At 47.1% G+C, this 24,305-nt stretch overlaps 1 protein-coding gene across 5 annotated transcripts in view; it reads right to left on the bottom strand.

The window, feature by feature from the left end:
• Positions 1-24,305, bottom strand: part of LOC147900317 (calcineurin B-like protein 3) — a 111,902-nt gene that overhangs the window by 8,753 nt on the left and 78,844 nt on the right. For all 5 annotated transcript variants that reach the window (XM_087377265.1, XM_087377264.1, XM_087377262.1 and 2 more), the window contains one exon: positions 14,327-14,407. In XM_087377265.1, coding sequence (XP_087233391.1) covers positions 14,327-14,407 — 81 coding nt within the window. The remainder of the gene's footprint in view (positions 1-14,326; positions 14,408-24,305) is intronic.

Below are 24,305 nucleotides of genomic sequence, written 5' to 3'. Positions count from 1 at the left end.
TTAAGCTTGGTGTGACACTTGTCTGGCCAAAAGGGCTCAAATGGCAGCACCTTTGAATCCCAAATCCGTCAAGGTTATCCCTTTCTCCAACGCAAAAGCAACAAGTGCAGCATGCAGTTCAGTCCCTCCAGGCAATTGTGGGCAGAATTGTGGGCCTCGCACCCACAAGGCGATAGGTGGGGGTGGGGGGGGGTTGGGGGGGCGGGGGCGGGGCGGTCCCCATAGTGTCTCCACAAGCGTTATGCTGCACAAGCTAAAAGGGATTTACTCTCCAAATGAAAGCCACAGCCTAGGAATATCAGTACGCAAGGAGCCCTGTCTTGATCTGAAGTCTCTACCCTAGAAAAATCAGTACCCGAAGGTCAAGGGAGCTCAACCTCTCAAACGAAGCACCTATTATGCTGTAGGAGAAACAGGCTTCTATTGAGTCTTGTCATGGCTATGAGTATCCAAAATCAAGTGGATCTTTGTGTATTGGATCTATAGCTGCAAACTTTTCATCCCGCGAAGGTGCATGAGCAGCAAGAGGACCTTGTTGATTTGAGAAAGACTTATTTATCCGCACCCTGCCTCATCCTCAGCCCCTGTTTCTCGGCCTATACACATTGTACGAGGAGTGTAACCTCAGTAAAGCATTCCATAGTCTCAAACAAGCTCCACGGACTTGGTACGAGAAGATACATATTTATTTAAAGAGCCAAGGTTTGAAGAACAGTCCAATTGAAAGATGGAGAAAAAAGGGACTTGATCATTATCATGCTTTATGTGATTGATTTGCTACTCACAAGAACCAATGAGGATAGAATTGCAAAATGGAAAATTGACCTTGAAGCCTCATTTGAGATGTCACCTTTGGGAATGCAGAATTGTAAACCAATTTCAACTCTAGTCCAACCTAGGCTTAAGCAGTCAATGTATGGTGGCTGTGAATCTTTTAATGCCACTCTATAAGCCAGGCTGTCGACCACCTCGTTTACCTATGCAACACACATCCTGAGATTCAGTTTGGGGTGTCACAGGTGAGCAGACATATGCACAGCCTAACACCATGCACTGGCATACAGTCAAGTGCATTTTCAAATACTTGCAAGGCACACAGCATTCTGGGTTGTTCTATGCCCGGGGGGGGGGGGGGGGGGGGGGGGGGGGGGTTCACTTTTAGTTTCATGTAATCAGTGATTCAGATTGGGCTGGTGACTCTTAATGATCGGCAGTCCACAAGCCGCTGCCCCTGCTCCTGAAGCTGCCCCTCCAGCCCGCCTCCTTTCCCCTCTACTTCAGCCCGCCTCTACCTCCCACACCGCTCCTTGCCAGGCCCCCCGCCACTCCCACCGTCGCCTCCCCCCGCAACTCCTCCCGTCCTCTTGCTGCCCCCCGCACCTCCTCCTCGCTCGCCTCCCGCACCTCCTCCTTCCCCTCCTGCGCCCCTTCCTGCCCCCCCGCGCCTCCTCCTCCACCCCCGGGTTCTCTCCTCCTCCCTCACTTCTCCCCTGGCTGCTCTTCACCCCCCGTTCGCGCCGCCTCCTCATCCACCCCCACGCCTTTTCCTTCCCCATCCGCTGCCCTCCACCATGCTTCCTTCCCGCCTCTACCCCCTCCACCTCTACTCCATACTCTCCTCTCCTCCCCCGCCGTCTTGACTCCCCCCACCCTTCGTTTCTTCCTCCATTCCTGCACCATTTCCCGTTTGCCGCCCTTGCTTCTTGACCATCTTCTACGCTTTCTTCCTTTCCCTTTTTCACCCCTCTTCTTCTTCCCGAGCAGCTTCGGGTTAATTGGCTTACGCCTCGGAGAAAGTAAGCTTGGTGGTGACACTTGTCTGGCCAAAAGGCCTCAAATGGCAGCACCTTGAATCCCAAATCCGTCAAGGTTATCCTTTCTCCAACGCAAAAGCAACAAGTGCAGCATGCAGTTCAGTCCCTCCAGGACAAGGCAATTGTGGGCAGAATTGTGGGCCTCGCACCCACAAGGCGACAGGTGCGAGATTGCATCTAGGCAAGCTTGGCACTAGAGGGTGACCACATTCAAGAGGTCACTATCTACGGAAGAGGGCGTCTTCCTCATCCAGCTGAGCTCCCCCGATACCGCCTTGACACATTGTGGAGCAAAGCCACATCCTCCTTGGCCCGCATTTGGTGGTACCTCTTTCCTTGGGGGGGGGGGGGGGGGGGCAGGGCGGGTTCACTTTTAGTTTCATGTAATCAGTGATTCAGATTGGGCTGGTGACTCTTAATGATCGGCAGTCCACAAGCCGCTGCCCCTGCTCTTGAAGTTGCCCCTCCAGCCCGCCTCCCTTCGCCTCTACTTCAGCCCGCCTCTACCTCCCACACCGCTCCTTGCTAGGCCCCCCGCCACTCCCACCGTCGCCTCCCCCCGCAACTCCTCCGTCCTCTTGCTGCCCCCCGCACCTCCTCCTCGCTCGCCTCCAGCACCTCCTCCTTCCCCTCCTGCGCCCCTTCCTGCCCCCCCGCGCCTCCTCCACCCCCCGGGTGTTCTCTCCTCCTCCCTCACTTCTCCCCTGGCTGCTCTTCACCCCCCGTTCGCGCCGCCTCCTCGTCCACCCCCACGCCTTTTCCTTCCCCATCCGCTGCCCTCCACCATGCTTCCTTCTCGCCTCTACCCCCTCCACCTCTACTCCATACTCTCCTCTCCTCCCCGCCGTCTTGACTCCCCCCACCCTTCGTTTCTTCCTCCATTCCTGCACCATTTCCCGTCTGCCGCCCTTGCTTCTTGACCGTCTTCTACGCTTTCTTCCTTTCCCTTTTTCCACCCATCTTCTTATTCCCGAGCAGCTTCGGGTTAATTGGCTTAGCCTCGAGAAAGTAAGCTTGGTGGTGACACTTGTCTGGCCAAAAGGGCTCAAATGGCAGCACCTTTGATCCCAAATCCGTCAAGGTTATCCTTTCTCCAACGCAAAAGCAACAAGTGCAGCATGCAGTTCAGTCCTCCAGGACAAGGCAATTGTGGGCAGAATTGTGGGCCTCGCACCCACAAGGCGACAGGTGCGAGAGTGCATCTAGGCAAGCTTGGCACTAGAGGGTGACCACATTCAAGAGGTCACTATCTACGGAAGAGGCGTCTTCCTCATCCAGCTGAGCTCCCCCGATACTGCCTTGACACATTGTGGAGCAAAGCCACATCCTCCTTGGCCCGCATTTGGTGGTACCTCTTTCCTTGGGGGGGGTGGTTCACTTTTAGTTTCATGTAATCAGTGATTCAGATTGGGCTGGTGACTCTTAATGATCGGCAGTCCACAAGCTGCCTGCCCCTGCTCCTGAAGCTGCCCCTCCAGCCCGCCTCCTTTCCCCTCTACTTCAGCCCGCCTCTACCTCCCACACCGCTCCTTGCCAGGCCCCCCGCCACTCCCACCGTCGCCTCCCCCCGCAACTCCTCCCCGTCCTCTTGCTGCCCCCCGCACCTCCTCCTCGGCTCGCCTCCTGCACCTCCTCCTGCGCCCCTTCCTGCCCCCCCGCGCCTCCTCCTCCACCCCCCGGGTTCTCTCCTCCTCCCTCACTTCTCCCCTGGCTGCTCTTCACCCCCCATTCGCGCCGCCTCCTCGTCCACCCCCACGCCTTTTTCCTTCCCCGTCCGCTGCCTCCACCATGCTTCCTTCCCGCCTCTACCCCCTCCACCTCTACTCCATACTCTCTCTCCTCCCCCGCCGTCTTGACTCCCCCCACCCTTCGTTTCTTCCTCCATTCCTGCACCCATTTCCCGTCTGCCGCGCTTGCTTCTTGACCGTCTTCTACGCTTTCTTCCTTTCCCTTTTTCCACCCCTCTTCTTCTTCCCGAGCAGCTTCGGGTTAATTGGCTTACGCCTCGGAGAAAGTAAGCTTGGTGGTGACACTTGTCTGGCCAAAAGGGCTCAAATGGCAGCACGTTGCCAGCGAGTTGATTCTCCCCAGAGACCCTCAAAGGGGCACACGTCGCCAGTGAGTGGAGATTTCTGGGTTACTAGGCCAGTGTCTTCATTGTAGACAGACGGGTCATCTAGCCAGAGATTGCCCCAGCAACCAAGGCCGAGCCCCTCCTCCCCCACCCCCGAAAAGCAGGCAGAGTCAGCAGGACAGAGCCCAGCACCCCCCAAACAGGAGCAACAGGAGTCTCAAACCCCCTGGGTAACCCCCTCAGAAGGGGACTAGACCCAGGTTTAAAAAGAAAAAGAAACCAAGCAAAGATGCTCGCAAGCGTCGCAGGCAGAGGGCTAGACATTATCGTCCTCTAAGACCAAAAATCGGCCTATGGACCTAAACAATACAAAACCTTACATACATAAAGACTCCTCCCTCAAACGGGAGCGTAATAAGAGAAACTACCTTTATGTCTAGGTGAGTTTCTGTGCTTGAAAAGCTTAGATACAAATGTTCTAAAGCTGAGGGTGACGCCTTATGTAGCAAATCAGCCAGTCTGTTTAAGTCCCTCAAGAAGAGAGCTGAACTTTTTCCTAATGTGTGCATAGTAAGGGCATATCATTACCATGTGTTGTTTCTGGCATACCCTAGTCACATAATTGGCATATTCTGCTCTCTCTTGGCATGTCTTTCCATCCTCCTATTTCAATTTGCAGCTGGTGTGATCGGGTGCGAAGTGAAGCCAGAGCCCTCCGCTTATGCATTGCCATAGGTGTGCAAATGTACTTCTGCATGGCTGACTCCTCTGCTGTATAAGTGGGCCAATATTGGGGGTTGATAAATGTGCAGTAGTACTCGAACTTATCTCTATTTTTAGCTGTTTGCCATTTCCTGTGTAGTGCATTCAGCAGGTCACGATGAAAAGCATCTTCATCTACCTCCTCTGGTGAGTAGTTCAAGTACTCCTCTACCTCCCACTTCCTGAACCAATTTCTCAGATCTAGTGCCCATCCAAATGCCAAAATCTTGCTCTTGTTTGTCTTTTGGAGAGAGAGAGAGAGAGAGAGAGAGAGAGAAGGGGGGGGGGCTTTTCGAGAGGCACCTGAGGAGAAGCAGTAGCAGGATCCCTTACGTGGAGATCCACCTCCCCTAGCGGAAGGGGCCACTGCCCAACCAAAGGATCCTCCCGTGATGGAGGTTCAACCTCCGCACTCACCGTTGCATCAGCAGCGAACCCCAAGAGCTCTTGACGCTACGATTGCCGAAGCTGCAGACGTTAGCCTATTAGCGGCGCGGCGACTGAGGAGCGAGTCCAAAGCCCCAACGAGCCTGATCGGTAGGGGGAATGTGGTCGCCCCTACTTCCTCCCCTCCCCGGCCCCCTCCCCCCCCCCCCCCCCCCCGCGGCGGATTTCCTATTATGGTCACCCTCACCACCCACCCCCTTCCCTCCCCCCCCTCCAAGCCCCTCTCCTCCTCCTCAGTAGGTTCTTCAACCTTCCACCCCTCCCCTGCCTCGACACCCCTCCCCTGCCTATCAACAAGCAAGGGTAAGACGATATCCCCTTCCGCTTCCTCATTGCAACATCCGGTCCAATCAGGGAGGGAGCTAGAGGGAAGGGGCTCGTCCTCCCGATCGACAGTTCCCAATCTCCAACCTGGGCACCGTGGGACTTCTGGAGATTGGGACCCTGGAATTATCTGCAGATTTCGGACACTTACCCTCTATCCCTAGAGGTAATGCTTGTGGTCTTGCAGCCTTGGAAACGGAGTTTGATCAGTGTAGTGGGCTTCCAGACACACCCAGTTTGGAGATTCCCGTTTGCATCCACAGCGTAGTGGTGTTTGATGCTATTATGGGAGATCACATTTCATGTTTGATGCTATTATGGGAGATCACATGTTTGATTCCTGGATAGTTGGAGGGGACTTCAACAACCTGGAGTTTGGAGAGGACAAACAAGGCAGCGCCTCCTTTGAGCTGCCAACAGCAGAGCAGAGCACCTGGGAGCAGTTCATTTTCATGATCAGTGGCAGAGACCGGTGGCGAGAGCCACATTTCAGCAAGATACCTAGAGGCCTCCTCTTCTCTTTCGGACAGAGGAGACATGATGAACTGCTTGAGAGGCTAGACCGCTTCTACGTTGGGGACTGGCCACTACACAGAGGCAGCTCTACCGGGATTCTGGCAGATACCACGATGTCATACCGCTCTCCAATAGTACTTCACTTAGAGCAACCCCGTAGAGGTCTTTCCCAAAAGGGGGTCCGCATTCCAAAGGACCTCCTGCAGGATGAGAAGATTCAGTAGGTCATAGCAGGGATTTGGCAACAGTCAGAGACGGCACCGTGCGAGGGCTGGGTGGCCGATGCAATCCAGAGGAGCAGTGAGGAGTGCAGGCTCATGCCCTTAGGCGGCGGAGGACTCTTCAGGAGCCCGAGCTGGCATTGAGGAGAGACCTCGCCTCCATAGAGCGGCTCAGGGCACAGGACCCAGGATCTCACTGGCTTAGGGACAAGTTTGAGAGTGCTTGCCTTGAGCTTCAAGACACGGAGATTCGACAAGCTGAGTTCTCCTATCACTCTTCTCAGGCCCGGTGGGTACAATAGGGGGACAGGATGACGAAGCAATTTTTCCCAACCACTGGGTCCCGATCGGCAAGCACGTAGATGCAGCGTGTCCGAGATCCACAGGGCATCATGCACACTGACCCGCAAGAGATTTTAGACCTAACCACAAGTTTTTACAGCCAGCTCTTTCAGACAAAGAGGATTCATTCAGCTGGTCTTGTGGCCCGGGAGGTAGTTTGGGATCACGTTCCGATGGTAGTCTTGCAGGATTTGTGCAGCAGTCTAGAGGAGCCTATCACGAATGAGGAGCTCTAGGAAGCCGTCAAGGCTCTATCGATCCAGAAGTGTCCTGGCGAGGATGGCTTGACTCCGGCCTTCTTCCGAAACTTCTGGAAGATCATCTCCACCCCTTTCCGACTAGCTTGCCAGGCAATTTTTGACATGGGCTCCCTCCCTCAGTCCCGGAGCAGGGGCTCGATTTGTTTGATCCCCAAAGGGGGAGATAGGTCAGATATCCGGCAATGGACACCGATCACTTTGCTTGATACCGCATACAAGATCCCCTCCAAGGTCTTGAGTTTGCGGTTGCGGCCCCATCTTACTAACATCATTCACGATAAACAGACCGGGTTCGTCCAGTAGCGCAACATCCTGGACAACATCTTCACGTTCTGGGAGGCAATGGATTAGTCCAGGGAGGAGTCACAGCCATTGGCCGTCCTCTTGGATTTCAAGAAGGACTACAACAGGACGGTACTATGCTGGACAACATCTTCACGTTCTGGGAGGCAATGGATTGGTCCAGGGAGGAGTCACATCCGTTGGCCATCCTCTTGGATTTCGAGAAGGACTATGACAGGAGGGTACTATGCGGAGATTGTGTTTCTCAGACAAATGGGTCAGAGGAGTTTATGTGCTTTATGCAAGAGCTCTAGCTAGATGCTTATCGGAAGACACATGGGCGAGGCCATTTCTCTCTCTCGCTCAGCCCGCCAGGACTGCCCCCTCGCTCCCTTCCTCTTCTTGTTTGTGGCGGAGGCTTTGGGCTACTACTTGAGATCACAGGTGGTGGGCCTCACAGGGTTGAGGCACCCAATCAGGCAAAAGGAGCAGAACTGAACTCAAAGTTTGCAGATGACACGGCCTTGTATGTAGAGGGCACCACAACGAGTTTGGAGAGAGTCGATGGAGCCCTGGCTATCTGCTGTAAGGCCTCCGATGCGCGGATCAACTGGACAAAGTCCATAGGTTTCTTCACAAGCTCTGAGGAGACACAAGAGATTTGTGAGTGAGGGAGCGACTCTGGCTTCAGATAGATACCGTGGGGCCAGATGGCGAGATACCTCGAATGCCAAGTTGGTATTGACATTACAGCAGAGCAGCAGATTGCCCCGGTCCTTGAGAGTGTTCGGCGCAAGCTTCTCTACTGTCGGCCAAACTCTCCCTAGCAGGTCGTGCCTTAGTAGCAAACCAGGTCCTTCTTGCCACAGCCTAGTATATCACCTCCTACTGGTGTTTTCACAGAGGGTGCATTGAGCAGCTTTGACGGTTAGTTCGGAACTTCCTTTGTGCAGGTTTGGACAGCACAAGGAACACTAGAGCCCAAGTCGCTTGGCAAACGGTGATCATGCCGTAGGCGCTCGGAGTCTTAGGTATCATCGATCCGGAGATGCAGAACAGGGCCCTCTTGGGCAAGTTGGTTGTTCGCGGCCTCACCCCAGGTGCAGAGCCTTGGAAGCTCCTCTTACAGCAAGGGCTTCTCAAGAACACCCAACGCACTGGAGGCAGTGGCAACTTTCACATAGATGGATCTTCTCATAGGCCTCCCTTACGGAGAAGGGTTCCCCCTTGATGAGGAGCCTCCATAGGGTCTGGGAGAGATTAGCAGGGGGCATCATTCGTGCTCAGCCCCTTGTTTTGCACCCAGAGATCCGAGATTAGGAGAGGCGTATGCTCGAACAACGGACTCACATTGGTTGGGCACAGTGGGACAATGGAACGGCTGGGTCCTTTGACAGATGGAGCAAATTACCCATGGAGGCAGAGGGCGAGGCTTGTTGCCATAGCGCATCTACGAGGGGCAGGGTAGCGGATGAGAGGGATTGACCTAGCTATCCTTCAGTCCTGGTGGGACTTCGCGTGTGGATGGATAGCAGATGGTTAGGCCAGTTTTCTCATACTAGTGTCCCCTTGAGGACAAATGCAGCAAGGCACCACACAGCCCAGTTTTTTCCGTGTAAGTCCTGGAGGCCTACTCCAAGCAATTACTAAGAGAGACCCAAAGATGGAACAATGGTTGGACGTTTGGGGAAGGAGTGGCACATTGACCCTCCCAGTATCTCAAAGCAAGATACCCCCAATTGGCACCTTTGGCTTTGGGAGGGTAAGCCCTTGAGGCAAGTCCAGTGGGATCCCTTAGAGTGGTTCTGGCCCTCCAGGGGCAGCCTTGCCGAGCAGGTGGACGAAATGCCCTTCTTTTCCTACACCACACAGATTGGCAGGAGGCTTTAGATGGACTTTTAGATGTGGACCCCTTCGAGAGAGAGGCATTGGGTGGCCCAGAGAGTACCCCGAGCTGTCCACTCCAGGTTTTGGACGCGGTTATGGTCCAGTTTGCGGCCGAGGAAGATAGCATACTTCTTCTGGCTGACCGCCCACGGAGGCTTGCCCATCGGCCCGTCGTTGGAGCAGATGCGAATGAAAGGGCAGTGTCACTATTGCTCTACTGGTTTTCTGGAGACGATCCCACACTACCTCTAGAGCTGTCGTAGCGCAGCGAGGATTTGGATGGGAGCCCTGAGGATTATGACCCATATGCAAAGTCTTCGGAGGGACTACACTTGGGGGATGGTGGCCTGGTTGATTGAGGGAGGACACGCTTTCTAGATTGATGAGATCTCCCCAACTTACTGGATACAGGGTCAGAGCATTCAGAGGATAGAGCTCCATGAGGCAATCCCTCCTGACAGCCTGGCTCCTCCTCCTCCTTCGAAGGATAGCGTATGGGAGGTAGTAACCAGTATCACTACGTGGAGCATTTGGGTTGCTTGCTGCAATCTGGTGATGGCTGAGCATCCGGATTCCGCTTGCCCCCTCGGCTACCTTGATCGCCATCTGGCAGGATATCATCTACACCCTCCACTCCACCTGAGAACGTGGGCCTCAAGCTCTAGGGTGACTATCGCGAGGCGTGCTTTTCTCTGCAAGGCTTGGCTTGCAGGAGTTTTTACATTTTCACTCCACGAGGGATTCATTGGTTATATAGTCCCCCCACCTGATTGTTAGTCCCAGTACCAGAGATCCCCTAGGCAGTGAGCTGGGTTTCTCTGGAACAAGCCGGTTTTTCTTTCAGCCCTTTCCCGGTTTTTTCCATACTCAACACCTTCCGGGCTGCTGTCTTGTATGAAATCTTTCAAGCTTTAATAGAAGGTTCCTTTCTTCAGGGGAAAAAAAATGATAGGCAGTCCACGAGTGGAAACTGGTTCTTTCTTGGCAGCTCATGCCTATCTTGGTTGAGAAAGAAGCAACCCATTATGGCCGCCACCTCATGTGAGGCATTCACAACCACAATTGAGTTTGTAGGGCTCAAGAGATTGCTTTCTCATTGACAATAAAGTGCTATTGCCGTAGTGTTTCATGCTTGCACATTGTCAAAGAGAGATTACATGCAAGAGAGATCAGCCTGATCTATTGCCCTAAAAATGACAATGTTGTTGATCTTTTCAACAAGGCTTAATCTAGAAAAAAGGTTGAAGCTTTCCGTGATGCTTTAGGCTTGATACCTTATGGTGATTGATCTACTTTCCTATAGAAGTTCACGCTGACACTACAAGGAGGATTTGTTAGATTATTAGTAGTGTGGTTGGGTTCGCTCCTTTTGTACAATATATATTCCTCATTTCGGTCAACCCTTTCATTCTCTATACATCTCCACGTTTTGGAGTTCCAAAACATTCTTGTAGCTAGAACATCGAGTTGAAAGTCAAAGTTAGCTATTAAGAAAGGTAATTGCATAACACTTTTTTTCATGTTTGCCTTGACCCAATGTAAAAGAAAGATAAGGTATTCAAGATGGAGTCACATGTCTCAGATGAAAGTATGATTGACCAAGACTTACATGTCAAGCCTGACACAATGTGAGGGTCTACTATCACGTGTCTTGGGAAGACACACGGTGAGAGTATTGTTGGGGTAAGTATGATCAAGGGCTTGCCCTATGGTGCATGTGTGCATCTATGGGAGTCACATGTGTGTTTGTGTGTTGTAAAGGCACATCAAGTGCTACGATGTGTCTAGTGTGTGACCTAAGTGATGATGTAAGACAAAGGCAATCCCACTGATGTAGGGATTGATTCCCACTGATGTAGGGGCTGATTGCCACTTATGTAGGGAAGGTATTACCTTCTTCCCCTTTCTATAAGAGAGAGTCCTCTCTCTCACAATCATAATAGAGAACTACCATCTTTCTTTCATTGTGCTCTCACACCTCTCGCAAGATGCATCTATTCCATCCTACGAGATTCTACAATTGGTATCAGAGCATTAGGTTCTAGATCTAGCCTAGCCTAGCATTAGATGCTATCTTTAGCATAAACTACAAGCTCCTTCATCTTCTCCATTTTTCCTCCTCCTTCCCAAAATCTTTGAGAGCTCTATTCTCTGCCTTCAAGCGACCTTTGCCCAAACCCTTTGAGCTGCAAACTCCTCACGTATGGGCGAACTTCCAGCTGCAAGCATTCAGAGAAATTTCGACTATACTACGCGCAACGCCAACACTCACACTCTCTGACGAAATTTCGCGCAATGCCCCCTCTGTACTTACCTATCTGCAAATTCCTCTAAGCCCGTGTTGGACGACACTAAGGGCAAGCTGCTGTTGAAATCTGAGCTCGTTTGGACAAGAGATGGAGGAGAAAACGCCGAAAAACCAGTCGGTTTTCTAAAGTATCTATAGGGTGACCTGGCGCAACATTTCACCCCTCCTTGCTGGTAGCCCTTCTCTGGTATAAGGCCCTTCTTCCTGCATAAAAATCCCCTTGAATAGAGCTATGAGCTGTGAGAATTGCACCCTCCAAGTTCTGGTCTCTGTTTTGGACAGTTTTGACAATGTTGTGAGTCTGATGCTACATTAGATGCTACTTTAGCATTTCTGATGTTTTAAAGTGTTGAATAGCATCAGTACAACTGTGGCTACAGCTTTACTTTAAGCTGCTATACCTGGATTTGCTTGGAATACTTTCATTTAGCCACCTCTATGAAGCATGCAAGTGAAAGCATCATTTTCATTATGATTTATAGTATGGAATTTGGTTACAAGTCTTTGCTACTCTAAATGCTTTGAAGGATTATTTTTTATTGCTCATATTTTCACTTGTAAGGCACTGGACACTGCCCTCGGGTAAGACCTTGCCATGGAAGCTAAGACCTTTACTGATAAGTTTAATGGAACTAGTTTCCATACTTGGCAAACAAAAGCCAAGTTTATGCTTATGAAAAAGAAGATATGGAATGTTGTGAATGGAAAGAAGTCTACAAAATAAAAAGCTAATTGGTTGATCAAAGACAAGAAGGACTACTTCAACAACAAGGCAAAAATGCCTGAAGGAAGAACTCCATCAGCAAATGAAGAAAATGAAGACTATGCTTTTTAGGCACTTTGTCCTTTTTGTTTATCATCACTTGGTCAAATTTTGAGGTTCTCTGCCTGGAGTAGTACTCCAAAAAGAATATGTTATGTAAAATCACCTCTGATCACCATATGATGTAGACCATGTGATATGTGTTTTGTCTATCCCATTTCTGTGAACCTCACACCCTTGGGAACCCTTGCTAGCATGAGATCCTAGCCATAGATTTATCCTTGACCACCATGAGATGGCATGAGAAACTATGAGACTAGATGTATCCTTGACACTGCAAGAGGCAACCCCTTGAGGGGGGGTATGTTGGGGTAAGTATGATCAAGGGCTTGCCCTATGGTGCATGTGTGCATCTATGGGAGTCACATGTGTGTTTGTGTGTGTTGTAAAGGCACATCAAGTGCTATGATGTGTCTAGTATGTGACCTAAGTGATGATGTAAGACAAAGGCAATCCCAGTGATGTAGGGATTGATTCCCACTGATGTAGGGGCTGATTGCCACTTATGTAGGGAAGGTATTACCTTCTCCCCCTTTCTATAAGAGAGAGTCCTCTCTCTCACAATCATAATAGAGAACTACCATCTTTCTTTCATTGTGCTCTCACACCTCTTGCAAGATGCATCTATTCTATCCTACGGGATTCTACAAGTATATGGACACTGACACCATATGAGCATCCTATTTTAGGATATCTTAACTTTATTTCACACTATGTTATGAAGGCTAAGATGTGTACAATGTTCTATGATTAAGCGCCGGTTGTTTTTCTAATTGTTCAAACATGTATAGCTTTTCAAAGTATTATAATAGACAATTATTTTCTCTTTTGTTTGGTTTTTTTTTTTTTTTTGGAGGGGGGGGGGAAAGAAAAAAAAGAGAATCATTGGATGGATGTTCAACGATTATATCTCTACTTTCATTTTTTCTACCCTAATTTATGAGGACACAAGTCTACTTTAAGAGGGAAATTCTGTTATATGATTACCAAGGCTAAACCATCATTGGATGATCTAGGGTTAAGGCCAATTAAACATAAGACTTAGATACATAAAAAATCTAGGAGTTAGCTAGATTCAAGTGACGATGACACACTTCATAAGTGCTCGCATTATTGTTGGTAGATGGAGTTCAATGCACAATCTAACCAAGGCTTTCGACCTAAGGTTAAGATTGGAGCTAGCATGGATGAGATTAGATTTTGCGAATACAACTACTTGAGGAAAGACAGAGCTAATCCAAGAAAACCATGGCTTCTATGAGCATAACTCTATAAAAGGGCTAGATACTAAAGATACCAAAGCTATGCTTATAAATACAAACAGTATTTGGGGGCCTCGGGGACAGGTGGTTCCCAATGATGTTGGACCAAGTGGCTAGCAAGTAACAGCCTATTGCACGTCCAGGGAGCCTTTTCTTGCTATACTCTCTTCATACTATGAGATATGAGGTCACTACCACCATCTAGTTATCCAAGGCTTCCTCAAATACAAGATGGATAACCAACTACCAAGACAAATGCTGCATTTGCCTCATTCTCGAGTTCAGATAATGGAGTATCACAACATTCTTTCAGAGAGCATCCTCTCAAAGTGGACAACACAAGGACCACCCACATCCCCACCCAATACAAGGTATCCGATTAGCAGCATCAGGTCAAGGATGTGCGGCATTGCGATGTTGCAATTGCACAACATACTCTAATGTAGAAGCCTAGCAACATCGATGACAAGCGGGATTGTGACATATCTCTAAAGTCTATAGTATGCTCTATTGTATGAGACGAATTCCACCACATCCATATGGAAATGACATCGTTGTTCAATTCATCTCACAACAAAGTCATAAGAAATGCTATGATCACATACATAGCCTAGGTCATGGAGGATACAAAACAAACCCTTGAGCAGCACGAAGACATTATATACATCACTCCCTGGGTGGCTCACAAAACTTGTCACATTTTTTGACTTTTGTTATGTTGCTCTCTATCTCATGGGTTTTTTATGGCCTTTAGCACAAATGAAGACATTCATCCCTTTGAAATTAGAATTACGCATGCAATCTTCAAGCCTTGCTCACATCGTAAGCTTTGGTCCCATTGAAACTAAGCATGAGAAGGAATCAGCATTACATAATTGCATGTCTCACAAATAGTGTTTGGTCTCCATCAATCATACAAGATCGTAGCTCAATCGATTGGCCAACAAAACAATCTGTCTCATAAAAAGTACAAAACTTCCAAATTACAAACAAGGGAATTGTACCTTATCAATAATATTTTCAATCACATCATCAGAGAGGTTCATGCCAGATTCAGCCAACGTAGCAACTACCATCCGTTTGACCTGCAAAAAGAAGAGTTTATCAAATAATACTTTACCCAAAAGGATGGCAACAAACTCACAATAGAAGCTTACCCCTTCTACAATCATTTCAAAATATACATAAAAACTAATCCTTCAAACTTATATCCATTTGGTAATTAATATTATATTTTTGGCATTGTCACTGCAGGGGGTGAGAGAAATCCAAGGTAAAAAGGGGCTAAGGACACTTTTTCCCTTTATAAGAGCCCCCCCCCCCCCAAACATGTTGCTCACCACACGTGTTTTGACCTTAGTCAAGGTCCATCCTAGGGTTTTGTCTCCATGACTATCCTAGAGTTGCACTTCGTTCTTGTTGCTGCAATCTCATTTCAGCTTCCTTCACTTTCCATTCTCCTCCTTCCCTTGCGCTCCCGCTCTATTTTTCCAACATGATATGCCTATATATCAGATATATAAACATGTGTACACATGTACACACATGCATGCATGTGTGTGTTATGACACCAAGTTAATAGCATGCGATGGCATTATGATGGGGCTAGGTCTAAGCAGGAACCCTTTAAAAGGGGTCTAATGTGACTTACATCAGCAGCCATTGTACAAGTAAAAGGGCACTTCTACGTGTTAATTGAACACAATGTGCCAGAATCACAAAGGTCTTAACATAGCTACTGTTAAGAACAAATATACTCTGCCCTGCATAGATGACCTCATTGATTGCACGCATGGTGCAATGTGTGTCACGAAGCTCGAACTTCATACGGGGTACCATCATATCTACATCAAGAAGGAAGATGTCCCTAAGACAAGGTTCCATACACGATACAAGAATTATGAGTTCTTAGTCGTGCCTTTTGGAAATTGGACTCACTACTACACATGTTGTTTTCCAAAAGATGATGAAAGACATTTTTCGCCTATATCAAAGAAAAATTATCATGATTTTTATTGATTATATTCTCACGTACAGGAAGATATTATATGAGCATAAACAGCATCTAAGATAGGTTTCAGTATTCTTCAACATAAAATCCTCTATCCTAATATGTCCAAATGTGAGTTCTTCATATACCATCATATATCTGCATTAGGAGGAAATATGTGATACAAGCATTATGTGTTCTTAGTCTTGCTCTTTGGACTCCCTATTGTACATGCTGCTTTCCAAAAGATGATGAAAGATATTTTCGTCTATATCTAAGAAAATTTATCATCATTTTTATTGATGATATTCTTGTGTACAAGAAGACATTCTCTAAGCATAAAGAGCATGTAAAGATAGCTTTGGCTATTCTTTGAGGTGAAATCCTTTATAATAATATGTCCAAATTGTAAGACTTTTAAAAGAGAACTGCTCTCTCATATCATCCTTGTTGACGGAATTTGCATAGACCCTAAAAAAGTTCGGATAGTAAAGGGAAGGTCAACATTGCATACTATCACATAAGTGAGATCCTGTTCAGGATTCACTCGATTTTTTGTGAGTATGTGTGTCTTCCACTACCACATCTCTTCAAAGGTGAATAAGACAAAATGCCTAAGCAAGCAGGCGTGCTACATCCATTGCAAACCCAAGCTAAAAAAAAGAAAAGTATCTCCATGTAATTAGTGTTGTTTTGCCTCGAAGCAGTGGACATGATGCAATTTGGGTGGTGCTAGATGGACTGACCAAGACGCCAAAGTCTTTCTATTGAAATATGGGCCTTGTGTGGTCCTAACATCCCCCCATGGGTACCTTGGTGGCACCTAATTGGTGGCTATGAGTGACTGTCGCACTGTTCAGACCTTCTGCTTGTCCAATTAGTCAATCTTCTATGGTGTTGACCTTGGTCAAGTCAACCTATTAGGACGAAGGAGGGGTTTTGAAATAGGGGCCTCTTGTGGTCCTAAAACCCTCCAATGGATACCTTGGACTAAGTGAAAAACAATGAAAAATAGAGACTAAGGGGTTGGGGTGCACTTGCACCTTGACACGTGGCATTGGAGCATGTAAGTGATCCCATAAGGAATAATACATCTAAGTGACCCTGATATTTATAGCATAAGTGAACCTTCTCCTCACATCCCTCCCAACACTTTTAGGGAGTGAGAAGGCACACGTGCATGACTATGGGGTGGGAGTGTGACCCTACACCCGACACACTCCGATGATGACATGTGGCACTCTGACACTTTCAACACATTCCAACAAAGACTACGATTTCTACTATTTGGGCAATGGTGAATAGACCGACCAAGAAAGCTAGGCTCATTCCAACAAAGACTACGATCTGCTCCACAATAGGCACAAATGTTCGTATACAAGTTATTTCGTCTTTATGGGTATGATTGTGATCCCAAGTTTACAAGTCATTTCTTACATGAGTGTCCAAGAAATGGGACACTAAACTCAACATGAGTTCATCTGATAATCCTAAGTTAGAACGACAGACGGAGCATGTCAATCAGATTCTTGAGGATATGCTTCGCGGATTATTGGTCTGCAAAAAATGAAGGTTCAAGCAACTGGTGATTTTTCGAACTGCAACAAGGTATGATTCAATTTGCAAAGACAAACCTTCACACAGCTCAGAATAGAGGCCAGTTTTATGCAAATCAAAAGCATTCACATTGTCTATCCTGGTCAAGTTTATAAGTTATCGGCCCCTTATTGTGATCCCTATCAAATCGGAGCTTGCTCCTAGTGTGAAGATACATCTGATCTTTCATGTTAGTGGCTAAAAGAATGTTGGGCGCAAAAGCCTAATAGCTTAGCTTTGATTGAGGAGCTTCTCTACTTTCAGGACCAATCAGTGTATATCCCTTATGAGCCACCAGAGGCAATTTTGGATTATAGAGAGACCTCTCATGTTCAAGGTAGTCCCTCGGCTTCTATCAAATGGAAGGACCAGATGAGCGATGACAACTCCAAGAAGTCATATTTTGGTCCCTATTGGGTAATCCATGTGATTATAGCTTCTATGCCAGAGATAGCTCGTGGTGTAAGGATACATCTAGTCTTGCATGTTAGTGGTTAAAAGAATGTTGGCTTAGTTTCTATTGAGGAGCTTGTCCACTCAAAGGAGGACCAATCATTGTATATCCCTCATAAGCCGCCAGAGGCTGTTCTGGATTATCGAGAGGGACCTCTTAGAAACAAGGTAGTTCATGAGCTCCCTATCAAATAGAAGGACAACTCCTCCTAGAAGAGTGTCACATCTATGCATACAATCCCCCCAGAGTTGGCCAGGGACAAAGGTTTGCTTGGACCACTAGTCCTACTACAAATCATGGCCATGCTCTAGAGGTAGGCATAGGTCACCTGGTTTTTCCAGCACCACTTTTTGATGCAAGGGCTACTTATTCTCGAGATGCAAACTCTAGTTTGGACTGAGTGCATGGTTGAGGCAAGGGGGATGCGTCAATTTTACAAGCAAAAACCTATGAGCAGAGCGTGCTCTTCAAGAGATTTAAAAAATTGTATTTCTTTAGGAAACATGGATTTGACACTTTTATTTTACATCCCTTTATCATAAAAATATACAGAATAGTCACTCATTCAATTTTACATACCATAAATTTTCTTATTCATAGACATCCTTTGTACCCCTGTTATTACCTTAAAAAAGTGTCAAAAAATAATTCCTTTAAGAAACATCCCTCATAATCACTCTCAATGTAATAACATTATACATATATAATTACTTATTAAACACATTTATATCAATATGACAAGAGCTTTCTAGTGTTTTGATAGCATAAATAACAAGATATTTATGAATATATTTCTAAAGAAGTTTAAATGACTATAGATAAGTATTAACTTGGGCGTATATATCACTCTCATAAAGTACATGTACAAAATATAACCCATAGTTGTGCTCAAATGGGATTTTTCTATCAATTTGAGTGGTTGAATGACTATATTTGGACATTGGATGTGAAAGTTATGCCACTTTTAAAAGTATTGTCCATGGTAGTTTTGCCAGCGAAACTACCTTGGAAGACCTACTTCAAAGGGGTTTCGCTGGCGAAAGTACCGATGACTTGCTTCAACGAGATTTCTTTGGGAAAACCCTTTATGAAGCTAGGTCGAGAGAGGGTTTTCCATGTCACCTCCTATTAAGTAAAAGTTGTAAGAAGGATCATAAGGGAATTTTCATAGAGAAGTCTACTCTACATGTGGGTTTCTTCAAAAGCCATCCCATTATGTTACTCACCATTCCCAAAGATTTATGTCAAGATTTGTGTATAGAATAGGCATTGATATAATACTTTGGATATTTCCAAGAGAAACTATGTTTTGTTCCAATCTATTTTTGCCATATTTTACATAGTTGGATTTCTTCGCTCGGATGCTCGCATAATTTCGCTCGAAAAATGCTCGTCCCTAGGCAAGGGGAGTTGGTAGATCAACTCCACGTGGAGCTCCACGGCAAGATGCATGGAGGAATCTAAGTGCAGTTCATTGATGGTCTTTCTGTGACCTCGTCTCCCTCTGATGGCGCGTTTATGATCAACTGTTGCAATTTCTCCGTGATGGCTGGATCGTGATGAGCTTGGCGACGTCTACCTTCAATCCTTCTCTATGATATGGCTCGTGTTTTAGGTTGTAAGTAGAGTGTGTGTGCAAATTCAATTGTAACTCCAACAAGCTTGGTCGAGCTGAGGAGATGAATAACAATTGTCGATTATGAATAGAGAATAAAGCTTACTTCTTTCTCATTGCAATCTTTTGCATCAGATGTTTAGTTAATGAAATAGATAGTGACTTTTGTTTTATTAGTACATGCAATAGTATCATACAAGCCACGTACAAACAATAGTATCAGAGCCAAGGTAGAAAGAAAGAAATTTTTGTTTTATTATTACATGCAATAGTATCATACAAGCCACGTACCAACAACAATATCAGAGCCAAGGTAGTATCATCACCCGTGCTGAACCCTAACTCTGATCATACATAATCAAATACATCTGGATGTAACAATGAAAAGAAAAGAAAAGGACAAGAGCGGAGCGAAATCCTCCGTATGTCATGTCGCCCTGACTGGCGCATAGCCGATGATGGGACGATGGCGCCCGTCAAGGGGTGCCGTGCGTCTCGGTATCCTGGACGAGACTCGACACAAGACCAGAGCCACCGTGACTCCCATGGGACGTATCCCGAGTCTAAACAATGACGGGAGGTCCCCCAGAGTGATTTGTGTCCCCTCTCGATGTCTCATGTGTCGTGCTGTGGTCGTCGGGTCGGGTCTCTGTCACGTCTGCGGCTAGAGACTGGACAATCAATGTCACTCAATGGAAAGAACGCTGTGATCCTGCTCTGAGAGGTGTCTGATGATGTGGCCAAGCCTCGTCGCCTAAGTAAGTACTTGTCATGTGCACGGATTGGTATCCGACGTGTATTGGGTACACAAGACTAGCTCAGGTAGCCTGGGGAGGCTTGGAGCTAGGCAGGCTTGATTCTCGGGTTGAGTGGCAAGGGTACGAACTAGTTAGAGGTCTTCGCTATTTTTGGCGCTTGTGGCCCGAGTCTATAAAAAGGGCCCAGAGGTTCAGTTCTCAGAGAGCCGATGGGAGCAAGTTTCGTTCCCAGGTGCTAGGTCTGATCCTGGATTGAGTCGCGGACGCGCACTTGCATCATAGCGTAGCCCAAGGCCCAGTAGCAGATCCCAAGCTTCACAGCGCCACTTGGTGGTATGGGACACCAGACTGGTTAGAATCTGGTTGGGAGTTCGTGCCAGTAGCTCAGCTCGTGGCTCGGAGGGGACATCTCCTGATTCGGGATCACATCCCGTAGATGTCATGGTTGGGTGGTGGGCAGCCTGCTCAGTTTTCTCACGTTGTTTGTGTTCTTGTGTTTGCTTGCAGATCAGAGGTTTCAGGAGTGCTGGGACGTGTTAGTTGGTATCAGAGCCAACTCCTGAGGTAGGAACTTCTGTTCCAAGAACTTTGGACGATTTGTTCCTGCAGGTATGCCCTAATTTTGAAATTTATGCTGCAAGTTCTTGTTTGGTCCGTCGATTATGGGAAGTGGTCAGGATTTAGGGAAAAGGTAGGAAGAAGAGAGTGAGGATGAATTCGAGATTGCTGAAGGGTTAGCTGAGAGAGGGTGTGAGGTGTAGCTAGGAGAGAGTGGAGAGGATTGGAGGAGAGGCGTGAGAGGAGCTGTTTGGTAGGCGAAGGGATTCCGTGTATTGGTCAGGGCTGCGCAGGAGGTTAGGTGATGCAGGTAGGTGCGTGTAGAGGCGTGCGCCATAGACTAGAGCAAGAAGCGGCCAGGCTGCTGTTTGGGGTGGCTGATGCGAGAAAAGCACCAACCCTCCAAGTTTAGGAGGATGGGCATGCTAAAAAAAGCATCGACCCTCCAGGTTGGGAGGAAAGCATAGCTTCCTAAATAGCTGCACCGTCTCCTTTATAGCCTGGCGAGATCTTAAGCTCAACCACAGCCTATGCTAGAGGGCGCAAGAGGATCCCTCCACACCCCTAGCAGACTTTCGTCACCTAGGTACGGCTACAGCTGCAGCAGATTTCCGTACGGTACAGCCTGCAGCGGAACCAGCAGTGGGAATCCGGGTTCACCTACTCAAGCTGATCGTCAGCTTTGTACCCCTTCTTTTCGGCCAGCTTCTCTTCTTTCGTCACCTCCTCTTGGGACAGTTTTTCCCTCTATGCTCCACTCTCCTTCAAGCTTCGATTCCACCTGTCACTTCTCTAAGTCCACTACTTTTCAGATCAGATTTCAGACATGGCTGATTCTGTAAATCCTGAGTTTGCGATGGGTGACCATGATTTGAACTACCCTGCGGAGGATGACCAAGGTCTCTACGACGATCTGATTACGAAGAAAGCCTTCAGTGAATTCACCACTGCTCTTGATGGAAAGTTTGAGCGAGTTAACGCGAATCAAACGGGGTTGACGCAGCAACTACAAGGGATTCAAACTACCCTCACACTTCAGACTAGCACTGTTCAGGCGCTCACGCATGTGGATGCCATGGCTTCAGTGTTAGGTCCGAACATCACTCTAGATCCTTTCCCCGGAGATCAGAAGTCTCGTACCAAGGATGTTGTTGACACTTGGTTGCACAAGTGGCAAGTACACTTCCAGTTTCAACCTTATCCAAATGACAAGAAAATACAGCTTGCAGCCAGGTTCATGTCAGGAAAGGCTTTATTGTGGTGGAAGGAACACCAACCCAAGCCTGCAACATGGATAGATTTCGAAGGGGTCTTCAGGAAAGAGTTTCTGAAGACGGAGGAAGATTATGATATCGTAGGCAAGCTCAAAGCCCTCGATATGTCCAAGCTGAACTTGACTTTTGAGGTTTATCTTCAGAGGTTTCGGGATTTGCATACCAGAGCTACAAAGATGGATCCAGTGACCTTGTTAGGTTTCTTTGTGGATGGTTTGCCTGACTCCTACAAGTTACAAATCAAGAACAACAAGTGTACCACGTTGCAAGAGGACATGAATTACGCGCGTATTTATGATGATACCATGGCCAGTGCAAAGGGAACCAAAGTTTCCAACACGAGTGGGAAGAACAAACGGAAGTTCTTCCAGTCTACCACTGGTACAGGAGACGAAGTCTATAGACAACGCCTCCAAGAAACACTTGACTCAGGTGAAGAATGGTCGTGCCCGTTTCCTTCGTACCTTGAAGCTAAAGAAGAAAGGACGTTGCTTCTTATGCGAGGAGCGGGGCCACACTAAGAATGATTGTCCTAAGCGCAAGAACCAAAAGCAAGCGCTGGGACCGAAGCTCTAGGCGGATCCAGGTACCAAAGCCAAGGGAGCTAATCAAGTTTTGATGACAGGTATTTCTGTAAATGTCATTACCTGCCCACTTTCTTGTAATTGCACTTTTAATACTTCGTTATTTGGTTCCCATGATCTTTTCCGAGTTTATGGAGAAGTTAGGGACCAAAGAGTTCACATTCTCTTTGACCCAGGCAGCTCTCACAACTTTGTTAATTACAAACTTGTGCAGAAGATGGGGCTGTCCACGATACCTAGCGATCACACCTATGAGGTGCAGCTTCCAACTGGGAAGCAGTTTTGGGATCGCAAGATTAAAGCGCTTTCTATCCGGATTCAAGAATACACAGCGGCTCTTACGTGCTATGTTATGCACTTGGAGCATGTGGACTTGTTAATCGGAATAGAGTGGTTTAAAACCCATGATATTCGGATTGGATGGAAGGAACATACTCTTTCTTTTTTATATAAGGACACCCAATTTTGTATTCAGTGTGATAATATTCCCTCTTCTCAGGGACCTATTGTATCTCCGATGCAGCTTCGGAATATATTAAACACTTCTCATTATGATGTCTATCAATGTGTTTTGATTCCGCTTTCTTCATTTGTTGTCTCTATTAATAACAAGAATGATTTAAGTATGTTTGAACACCGTGAATTGAGAACGTTGTTAGATGATTTCAAGGATGTATTCCCTGCTCAACTGCCGGAAGGTTTACCTCCAGAACGGGCAGTACATCATCGCATAGACTTAGTACCTGGGGCTCAACCTATTAGTGTTCCACCTTATAGGATGAGCCAGCTTGAGGAGGATGAGTTAGCTTCACAACTACAGGATTACTTGAATATGGGCTATATTCGCCCAAGTAAATCACGTTGGGAAGCACCTGTCCTCTTAAGAAAGAAGAAAGATTCTACATGGAGAATGTGTATAGATTATAAACGATTGAATAAAGTGACAATTAAGAATCGATACCCTCTACCTCGTTCCGATGATCTGATAGACCGTTTGGCCAGAGCGAAGTATTTCGCTAAGATTGATTTGCGTACGGGTTATCACCAAATCGGTAAGATCATTTACTTAGGACACAAGATTTCTTCTGAAGGTATTAGCATTGATCTGGATCATATCCAAAAGGTTTTAGAATGGCCTATCCCTCAGACTGTGAAACAACTTCGTTCTTTCCTAGGATTTATGATATTTCTACGGAAGTCTGTACGTGATTATTCACATATCACAACACCCCTGACAAACATATTGAAAGGTCGTGGACGCAGGTCTACCCAGCCGATCTCTTGGAATGATGCATTGAAAAAGGCTTTTGAAACCTTGAAGTTTTCTATCAAGGAAGCACCCGTTCTTGCATTACCCGATCCTACCCGGCCTTATGTTTTAGAGGCCGATGCGAGTGATTTTGTGATTGGGGCAGCTCTATTCCAAGAGGGCAGACCTGTAGCTTTTGAGAGTAAGAAGCTAGACGACACCCAATATCGTTAGCCCACACTAGAAAAGGAACTCTATGCTGTATTGTATGCCCTTAAGGTTTGGAGACACTACTTGTATGGTTCGAAGTTTCTTGTATTGACTGATCATCAATCAATTTGTGTGATGGGTCTGAATTGAGGGGACGGAAAGCTAGATGGGCAGAATTGATGCAAGATTTTGATTTTGAAATACGTTATCAAAAAGGTTCGTTGAATAGTGTGGCGGATGCCTTAAGTCGAGTCAAGTTTGTAAATGCTATGTCATTTACGGAAATATTCTCAAACCTATTTCAATCCTTGAGAGGGCTTTGCGCAACTGATAGTTATTTCAGTTCTTATTGGCAGAGAGTCCAATATGGCAGCTCCATGGTTGACCAGGACTCAGGGATTGTGCCCCCTACGGTACACGCGGTAGCAGGTCAGTGGATGATTAGAAACGGCTTGCTGTTCCGGAATGAAAAGATTTGTCTGCCAGATGTTCTGAAACTTAGATCCAAGATTCTCTCGGAGTGTCATGATGCTCCTAGTGCTGGACATCCGGGTATACATCGGACTCTGTCTCTTGTGAAGCATACCTTTTATTGGCCTAAGATGCCTGCATTTATTGAAAACTATGTAGTAGGTTGCCGGGTTTGTCAGGCTACTAAGGCAAAACGCCTTAGAAGCGTGGGTTTATTACAGCCA

The sequence above is a fragment of the Dipteris shenzhenensis genome, chromosome 7 (assembly GCF_047967505.1).
Source record: "Dipteris shenzhenensis isolate YYH24624 ecotype China chromosome 7, Dip_SZ_1.0, whole genome shotgun sequence".
Lineage (NCBI taxonomy): Eukaryota > Viridiplantae > Streptophyta > Polypodiopsida > Gleicheniales > Dipteridaceae > Dipteris > Dipteris shenzhenensis.
This window is presented reverse-complemented; position numbering and strand designations above follow the sequence as displayed.